This window comes from Cryptotermes secundus, unplaced genomic scaffold (genome assembly GCF_002891405.2).
Source record: "Cryptotermes secundus unplaced genomic scaffold, Csec_1.0 scaffold1001, whole genome shotgun sequence".
Classification (NCBI taxonomy): Eukaryota; Metazoa; Arthropoda; class Insecta; order Blattodea; family Kalotermitidae; genus Cryptotermes; species Cryptotermes secundus.
In genome coordinates, this window is record NW_019728508.1 from 695,444 (window position 1) to 705,562 (window position 10,119).

General features: G+C 42.0%; 1 protein-coding gene across 1 annotated transcript in view; it reads left to right on the forward strand.

Annotated features, from left to right (window-relative positions):
* Nucleotides 1-10,119, forward strand: part of LOC111865260 (homeotic protein proboscipedia-like) — a gene marked incomplete at its 3' end in the record, with an annotated part of 206,850 nt that overhangs the window by 179,613 nt on the left and 17,118 nt on the right. Inside the window, exon 3 of the mRNA XM_023853156.2 lies at nt 1,846-2,081. Coding sequence (XP_023708924.1) covers nt 1,916-2,081 — 166 coding nt within the window. The remainder of the gene's footprint in view (nt 1-1,845; nt 2,082-10,119) is intronic.

The following is a 10,119-nucleotide window of genomic DNA, read 5'->3' on the forward strand; positions in this document are numbered from 1 at the left end:
CTCCATGAACTTCTCCGTTCACTTCGGTTTTTCTAGATCTTACACATTCGGTAGGACTCCTTGGGCGAGTGATCAGCTCGTCGCAAGGCCTCTACCTGTACACAAACACAGAAAAACGCACACAAACATCCATGCCCTGAGTGGGATTCGAACCCACGATCTCGGCTTCCGAGCGAGCGAAGACAGTGCATGCCTTAGACCGCTCGGCTACCGTGACCGGCGATTTGGATTCTTAGGTTCGAAAATTAATATAAGGATCCATCTTTATATCGGTTCCCCGATTAAAGTAGTTTTAATAGCCGTAGTTATGTGTATTTGTGTTGGGTGTATATCCGTGTAGTTGAATATTGAAGTCTTATGTGCCACTTTTGTTCTTCAGAATGTATTCAGTTGTACATATTTTAAAACCTTCCTCGCATAGAATATTAAATGGGATTATTAATATGCGGGCGACACCTACAGAAGATATAGGAAATAAAGCATAACGTTGAATGAAAACGGCTTCACGTCTCTTATCTCATAAACCGAACGATAGTCCACTTTTCAGTAGCTACAGGTTACTGCATTTGGTTTACAGCGGTCGGAGGAAGAGCATTTCTGGGGGTGATGTGCTGTATGCTTTACGCAGTAGGTACGAGTACAGTGTGGAAACGTAAAGGCGCGTCTACATTACTCTTGCTCGTGTGACTCGCTATGCTCGCGAGTAATGTGGACGATATAAGTCACGAAACAAGCAAATTTTAAACTTTTAATTTAAAAACTATAGCCAGTAAATTAAAATACGACTACAGCCTATACATACTACGAGTAAATATACGGATCCTCACGCGCCGAAACCTGGCGAGCAACTGAAGTAGTGTGGACGAAGATTTACGAGCACAAATAAAAGCCAGACGAGTCTCCCGACGAGCACTAGCCTGGCGATCACGAGCACGAGCACCAGTAATGTGGACGCGCCTTAACATGTACATAGCTTCTTACGTGTGTACCTGTTGATTGAGTTGTGGTTTATTTAATGCAAGATCTTCAGCTGCATAAATTATATATTCGAATTATAGCGTTTGTTTTAATCTTCACAAGCCCAATGGATCTATAAGCACTATCTGCTTTAACATACTGAAACTCTGCATTCTGCCCTCAGAATGTATTTGTATATTACGAACGGTTTTCGCGGCAAACCGTGATTGTTTACCGAAGGAGCATTATCCGGTTGATATTCGTTGCTGAGTCATAATGTGTTTTTCTGAGGTACGAATTGAATGTTTGTGTAATACTTAGAAGAAATATAATTCTTAAAAGTTAAAAGATAGATTGGCAGCAAAACGAAAGAGAGCAGTTGTGGCTTATTTTACACCATTATCCCTGAATGCTAAAATAACTCCAGTCAGAATAGCAGGTCTCCGTGTTGAGGTTTGAACGCATGGCCTTCGATATCTGAAGTAAGATTACTAACCATTGGTCCGCGATGTTCGCTGACGAGGCTCACAGTGCATTTTATGTATTAACTTTGGGTCTGACTTGCATATTTGACCGGGCTTCAGAAATGACTTTCATGACGTAATGTCTCAGGGTGCGTTGTAGACTGCACATTATGAAGCCTGGCGTGTAACCCGTTTTTACAAACGAGAGACTGAAAACCGAGTCTCGGCGATATAATTATTAACTTCATCTCATGTGGAGGAAATACCACTACCAAAGTTTGAATGAAGTTTAATTTTAAAATTTGATGTAAATAAACAGTCGTGAGTGGATTTTAAACCGGTTAATCAGCCCATACTGTAGTATGACGTATAACGAGCAAGCATGCCAACTGTGTGGCTGAAGATATTCCTGTTTTGTTTTCAGTTGGCTGACACGCTGTATTGCCAGAAGGATGCCTTGAAGCGGTCGTCACAGCGCTGCACAAGCTGCAGTGATGTCAACGTTAACCTCTCCACCTCCCCCTTCCACTGGAGGGCCATCGGGGCCGGCGTACAGTAGCCTGCAAGATGCGATCTGTCGGCAAGTGGAAGAACCTTCAGAAGGAACGCGCTGCCACGGCTCCGGAGACGATGATGACGATGTCCCTCCGAGCCCAGAAGGTGAGGGAATTTAATTCTCTTGTCTCTCCAGTGCCTTCGCATTTCCCCGAATGTGAGGTCGTCTCTCGCATGTGAGAGACCTGCCAATGAGCCAGAAGCATTGCTTCAGATCGGCACATAAAGAATATTATTTGAATTCGTGACACAGAATCTTCATATAGTTTAACTCCTTTCTTCATGGTCTTCATACTTCTCCATCAGTATCATACCTACAGTTCAGTTTCCCAGGGTCCACCTGCCCCAAAGCCTTCTGAAACTCTTACGTTCACTGCCTCCTTTGTAATCAGTTGTGGTAGGATTTGAGGTTCTCACAGCGGTGGTTATGAAGAGTGCCATCTTCCGGGATATAATGCTGTGAGGTCCGTTGGAAGTCAATCATCGGTTAGTAGCAGGCGCTTCCTGCTTCACGCTGGTTTGTTGCCGTATTCTTCGACCTTGAAGATGAAGGTGACATGTTCCTCCGAAACTTCGGTTGACCTGCAACGGACTACACGGAATTATATTCCAGAAGCTAGAACTCACCGTCTATTATATTGCTTACCAGTCAGTATTTTACACGCGGCTTCATTTCTAGGAGTATTTCAGAACAAGAAGGATTACATTTCATCACGTGAATTCGAAAATTAGCTGTATTTTGTACATCTTGTTAAAGACAAAGTAACTGGTTTTCATATCCGAAATATTTCCAGGGCGGTTAACTTCTAATATCCGTCAGCAAAATGGCGCCCAGATCTTCAGAGCTTATTTCCTTCCCAGTTTTATCCTCTTTATATCAACGTAGTTTCTGACACGTCGTCCTTTTATTGCTTTATGCCTAATCAGCTCTCTACACGTGAAGTGCGTATAGGCCCCTCTTTTCCTTGTAGAAAAAACACGACTATAATATTGCGACATTAGAAGCGTTGTAATTGTTCCTCGGTGTAGCATTTGCAGATTATAAAAACTGGGTTTTGCAGTTTGCAGTACTTTTAAACACGACTCCTCTCGTTCATGACTGGTCTCCCCATAAACCTATGCGGTGTCAAGAGTTTATGTCCTGAAATTGTTTCCATGATATTAATCTTGGTTAGTATACGTAAGAGCTGAACCTTGTGTCCTAAAGGAAGGCTAGTAAGGTAACAGCAGGCAGGCCCCGAGCTCGTGGAATGAAAGTGTTGTAAAGGAGAAGAAGGAACATAGAAGTAAATTAGCAAACTAAGTTGTGAACTTATTGCCAGCCCATTTAGAACCGAGAACAGTGTGCTTGTTACCTAAGTAACCTATCTTTTTTGTTATTCGTAACCATTATCATGGTATTTCCATTTAAGAGTACATTACTTCAGTACCATTAAATGCGGTATAATACTTCAGCTTTCAGTCCAGCATCTCTCAGCTGTTCTTTAACCATCAAATTTCTCTTTTCTGTAAAGTTTAAAAAAGTAAATTCTTGTTTTTGATTTGAAAAGGCAGTATTTTTATTAAAGTAGTAAGAGGGTGGTAGACTGCTAACCCGTTCCTGAAACACTGTTGTATTGATACTTCCAGTTGAAAAGAGCTCATACAGTTTAAACATTTTGGATTAATTAGTTACAGCTAATAGAATTATTGGAGACATATGTAAGCTTTTAGCAACTTTTTTCAATGGTGTGAATACGTAGGGATGCTAAAATCGACAATTACCAAACTTTCTTCCCTTTTCCCGAGAAATATATTTTATAATTATCCGCATTTGATGGCGACAGTTTTTAATAATTTATTTTATTACTGCAGTTGCGTTAAAACAATGTAGTTTTGTTAGCAGTAACTGACTTCAAGGAGTCGAACCCTTTTTGAGGAACCAGCGTGCAGAGTGCAGCCACCTGCTTACCGCTGGTTCCTCGCTCACAGATTTTTCTATCCTGAAAATGGAGGCGATGCGTTCCTCCGAATCGTCGGTTCACATAGTATCTTCACGGCGCCACATCCCAGAGGACGGCATTCTTCATAGTAACTGCCGCGAAAACCTCAAATCTTACTCAGATGGTACTGACAGAAATTGTCTTTAAGATATACGCAAACTAAATGCAGAAAGGCCAGAAGCGAACGTATGGATGAAAGAGATGGATTGTGATTACTCTGAAATAATAAGAATTTTAATGTAGGATTAACATAATAATGGAGAGAGAGAGGAAGACTCAAATTAGATTGATTAATTAATATTGAAACATTAGTAATCCTGGTTATTTTATCCGTGACGTCCTACGAAAATATGTTCACAATTTTGAAGTTTAAATTGTGGAGCCCTGACTTCACAACGCAGTACCCGAAACCCACTTGAGCTATAACTTTGCTACCAGTAAGTTTTTTTCATTGCTAGTGGGGTGGGACAGCCGGTCACGGTAGCCGAGCGGTCTAAGGCATGCACTGTCTTCGCTCGCTCGGAAGCCGGGATCGTGGGTTCGAATCCCACTCAGGGCATGGATGTTTGTGTGCGTTTTTCTGTGTTTGTCTACAGGTAGAGGCCTTGCGACGAGCTGATCACTCGCCCAAGGAGTCCTACCGNGCGCCACTTTGTCCACCACAAATCCCACTTGACCAGACCCGGGATCGAACCCGGGCCGCCGCGGTGGGAAGCCAGCGACTAACCGTGCCAATAAGTTACTCCGCCTACAGCGAACAGTGTTTCATTACCGGCGACAGTCATACGAGTCGACATAACTTCGTTATTTTTCCAAAGCCCTGCCTGTCCCTATGCTTCTTTCATAAAAGGAGTTAAGAATCACGTTAGCATCAGGGTTGTAGAGTAAGCAATTCTGTAAAAGTGACATAAGGGGAAATGAGAGAAGGCAGCTCAATTAAGATAACGCATGTTGTACATATGCATGCATGTTAGGGCAATTTGCAATACCATATGTTCTGCAGTATTTAGTGAAGACCTTAATCAAATACATATTAGTATTACTGTGTGGTATGTGAGGATGTATGTGTCATACACGTAAGTAAACAGCGATTGACACTAATAAAGATACATATGTTTTAGTTGTACGCCGAATGAAATTGTGTTTCAGTCGATATAAACTACATACGTAACATTTGAAAAGTATGTTACTGTTTTCGCAGTTTATACCCCTTTTTGCGTAAGGAAGGCGTAAATGAATTTTAATGTGAAGGTTGTATTTACATCAGTATAGATGGCAAGTAGACCTGTTGTAATAGGTAGACCGTAGGCCTACTTTCTATTCTTGGGGAAGGTGTCGTCTTGAGAAGTAGTTTCTTCCAGACGCTCTGTACTCGTCCTGCAGCGTATATCGGAAGTTGATGGGACTCGATTGCATAACCTGCTAAGTTTATGTACCCTGTATATTCAGTTAATGGCTAAGGAAGAAACTGTGCTACAGGGCATGATTGATAGACTAATTGAAATTGGAAGGTGCTATGACATGGAAATGAATGTGGAGAAAACAAAAGTAATGAAAATTTCGAGACAACCAACCCCAGTCACAATAAAGATAGACCAAAAACAACTGGAGAATGTGAAATGTTTTAAATATTTGGGTAGCTTGTTAACAGATGATGGAAGGTGTACTAGTGAAATTAAATCCAGGATTGCCATGGCAAAAGCTGCATTTAGCAAGAAGAAGAATCTTTTTACCAGCAAATTGGACTTAAATTTGAGGAAGAAACTAGTGAAATGCTATATTTGGAGCATAGCTCTGTATGGGGCTGATACATGGACACTTAGGGCAGTAGATCAGAAACACCTGGAAAGTTTCGAAATGTGGTGTTGGAGAAGGATGGAGAAGATCAGTTGGACCGATTATGTGAGAAATGAAGAAGTGTTAATTAGAGTCAATGAGTAGAGGAAGATCCTACACGAAATAAGAAAACGGAAGGCTAATTGGATTGGTCATGTTTTACGCAGAAACTTCCCTCTAAAAGAAGTTATTGAAGGAAAGATAGAAGGGCGGATAGAAGTGACCAGAAGACGAGGAAGAAGACGTAAGAAGATGCTGGATGACCTTGGGGACAGAAGAGGATACTGTCAATTGAAGTAGAAAGCTCTAGGTCGCATTAAGTGGAGGAATTGTTTTGGAAGAGACTGTGGACCTGTCGTCTGACAGATTACTGATGATGATGATGATGTTGATATTCAGTTAATCGATATACGAGCACGTGCAATTTCTGTAGTAGCAGTACAGAAACAATAGTTGTGTGGCAGTTCAGGCAACCCGTTTGACATATTCTACTGCTAACCTCAGGCTGAGAAATCTTCTACACATATGGTATTTTAAATTATAGTTATGGAGCGTGGCATTATTGATTATAAAGTAAGAGGTACAGGAAACGGAAACGTGTTTTACCGTGTAATTATTTTGGAACATATGAACAGTATTCAAAGTTCTGGTCTGTTCGATATTTCACTTGCAATTTCAGTTTTCTTTTATGCATAATTATGAATAGTTCTACAATTTGATTTCCCTACCCAATTTAATGGCATTATAAACTTCAGTGGAAATTGCTTCGAGATCCGTGACACGCGGGTCTTCGTTTTGCTGCATGAATATGTCGTGCTAAGTGTAACATAATGAGGCACTTGCGGGAAATAACACACTACGCGAATACTTGAAAATTAAACGTTTGTTTACCAGTAGCTGTCATGCTAGTAAAACTTACCGAAAAAAATGGAAGGCGCAATTGTTTATTTATTGCTTCCATTTTGACATATCTGTCTAATCGTGACGGTTGTAGAAAATATGCCATTAAAACCTAATTCCAAGAATTACGTTACTTTTTTAAAACATAGGCCTACCCGGACAATTGCCGGGCTCCGTGCAAGTTGATGTGAAGCCCCCCCCCCCTTAAGTATATGTCAGATATATAGACATGTGTTAGCAGCTTCTGTTGTTTACACAATCCTTTATTATTTATTACTGTTTGTATTTAACAAAATAGTGTGAGCGGCAGTCGAAGGAAATGGTTGGTGGCTTGCGTGAAGGTACTGGTCATTTTGCTACTGAAATGCAGAGAGTCAAAACGGATTGCCCTCGGCCAAGGGTCTGAGGTGGGACATCTAGAATATGAGACGATCTTTCCTTCTACGTTCGATACGGTCGTTCGCTTGTCGACGGAATAACTTGTTCACATTTCTGCCGGTCGTATCCATATACTTCATCACCACCGCCACCGCCACCACCAGCACGTATTCACGAGCAAGAGAAGGAAACGGAAAACACATAAAGACAATTTAAAATTATATAATAATAATAGTAATAATAATAATAATAATAATAATAATAATAGACCGTGAATAGATATACAGAGTGTTGTAGGAGGAAATGTCACTATTCTGGGAGGTCATAGTATCAGTCATTATTAGCAAAAAAAAAGTTACTCGTGCATGTGTCCCATTCCGAACGTTTTCCGAGATAAGCTATTTCACTGTACAGTATGGATGTACGTTGAGATGCCCTTAGACGAGCAACACGCCATGTCCTCACACGAATTGCAAAGCGTATTGATTTTGAAGGTGGAATTTTCGAAAATGTATTCCACCAGGTGAACTGTACCAACTTTTGTCACTTTTGAACAATAAATGTCGGTATTGGAAACAGTACGTAATATATCGGGGGCACGCGGTAGTGTAGTTGGTTGAGGCATTATGCTACAAGCCGGAAGATCACGGGATCGAATCCCGATGATGTGGAATTGTTTCAATTTACCTAATCGCACTATGGCCCTGGCGTCGACTCAGCCTCTATCAGAAATGAGTACCATGAATATTCTTGGGGGTAAAGGGCGGCCGGCGCGTAAGGCTGATAACCTTGCCGCCATCTATGAGCCGATTGTCTAGAAAATGAGGGAACCTCAACATCTCACAACCCTATGGGCCTGTTACAGGGTTACCTTAACTTTCTTTTACGTAGTATATCTTTCTTATCAACAACTTTGGAACTGTACAGCGAAATAGCTTTATCTCGAAAACCGTTCGAAATAGACACATGTACAATATTTTGCTTAGCATAACCGATACTGTGGTCTCCCAGAATGTTTATCTGTCCTCCTGGGGCATCTTTCATAATAACGAAATTGTGATCTAATTCTCTCCCTCTCCAGTGGTGGTTACTCGTTAAGTAACCTCTGACGTAGTGGACCTGTCCGAAGTATGTCACCTGATTCTACTGTGTTAAAAAAAACGTTCTGCAGGTCAGGCACAGAAGGGGTATTTAGGATACGCAGAGCACTTGAACTCCCAGCCGGCCGTTCGCAGAAATAAAATTGGCGTTTCGAACATTTCACAAACCGATTACAGCTCCTTTTAAACACGCAACAAATGAAAACTTTTGCCTTTTTACGCAATACCTAGTTTTCATTCATCGTAAAAAGGTCAGGACAGTTGTGTTTACGAAATACATGGAATGTATTTTCCTAGTGGCGGTGCATTTTAGGTCCAGTTTGTCTGGTTTGTCGCTGTTTATATCTACAGGCCAGCACCGTAGAAGTTCTTCTGCGTGCAAGTGTGGTTTATGTTCATAGGCCGGCTGCCCAGATAAAAGCAGGTCAGGTTCTTAAGGTAACGTGGCAGGTGAAGGTCAGGCCTCCATATGAAAACCATGCCTGTAATGTGACAGATGTGTGGAAGGTTATGCCGAAGATTGAACAGGAGAGAGACGGAGGAGAACTGAGGATTGCATATGTCTTGCAATTAGGTAAACGACTTGAGGCACTGCCGTATGTACACCTGGATCAAAAAAGTAAAGCTGTCCCTGTAACAGGCCTTGGAGGCCCATAGGATTGTGAGACGTCGAGGCTCCCACATCATCTAGACAATCGGCTCACCGATGGCGGTAAGGTTGCCAGCCTTGCGTGCCGGCCGCCCTTTATACCCAAGAATATTCCTGGTACCCATTTCTGATAGAGGCTGAGTCGACCCCAGGACCATAGTGCGGCTGGAAGGATTAGGTAAATTGGAAAAATCTGATGACGTCATCGGGAATCTAACCCGCGTCCTTCCGGATTGTAACATAGTGCCTCAACCAACTACGCTACGGCGTTCCCCATATGAACATGTAGGCGGAATATGAATATTGTTAAAACAAAAGCCCCTCTGCTTAAGTTCACGCCTGGAAGGCGAGTGTCTCTGTTAGTGCAACTCCATGCATTCTACCGAACATGGCAGTGTGGTGTCAGCACTTCCATTTCGTATTCGAGAGGTCATGGATTCGAATCTCGCTGTTCCAAGGATTTGTGTGATTTTCCTCACTTTTCTTCAGTCGAATACTGGGATTGTACCTGAAATTGGTCACGACCGCTTTCTTCCACATCCTCTATATTTTATGCATAGTCATGATACAGTTTGACGTTGTGTCATGTACGAATGTGTTTCAGCCAAGCCTGACGTACGTGGAAATGACGCTCTGGCGATTCTTTTCCATATGTTGAAATAAACTGATGTTAAGTTGTCGGGGTTCAGTCTTGCGTTCAGCAGATGCAGTTGGCTGTCCGACTCAATTCTGAAATTCAGAGTACACTGAGCCTAGCACGATACATGTAAGAATATATATAGACTTTAAAAGTTAACGGTGTGCGGTAAACCGTCGTTATAACGGATCTGGATATAACGGCCAAAATGTGGTTGTGTGGGGAATTGCGAATTTTTAGAGATGCTGAGACACTGAGAAGGTTCTGTAGTTAGAAAGAACCCTAAAATCCTTTTTTTTAGCCTTGGAACTACAGCCCCAGTGGGCCTATGCCTACCTCCATGAACTTCTGCGTTCACTTCGGTTTTTCTAGATCTTACGCGTTCGGTAGGACTCCTTGGGCGGGTGATCAGCTCGTCGCAAGGCCTCTACCTGTACACAAATACAGAAAAACGCACACACACAAACTAAACATCCATGCCCTGAGTGGGATTCNGTTCGAACCCACGATCCCAGTTTCCAAGCAGACGAAGACAGTGCATGCCTTAGACCGCTCGGCTACCGTGACCGGCCCCAAAAACCTTTATGTAATGATATTGTTTCTGTGTTCATTACGTGTGTTGGCTATGTACAGTATATTATGGTGTATTTCCGTGAATATT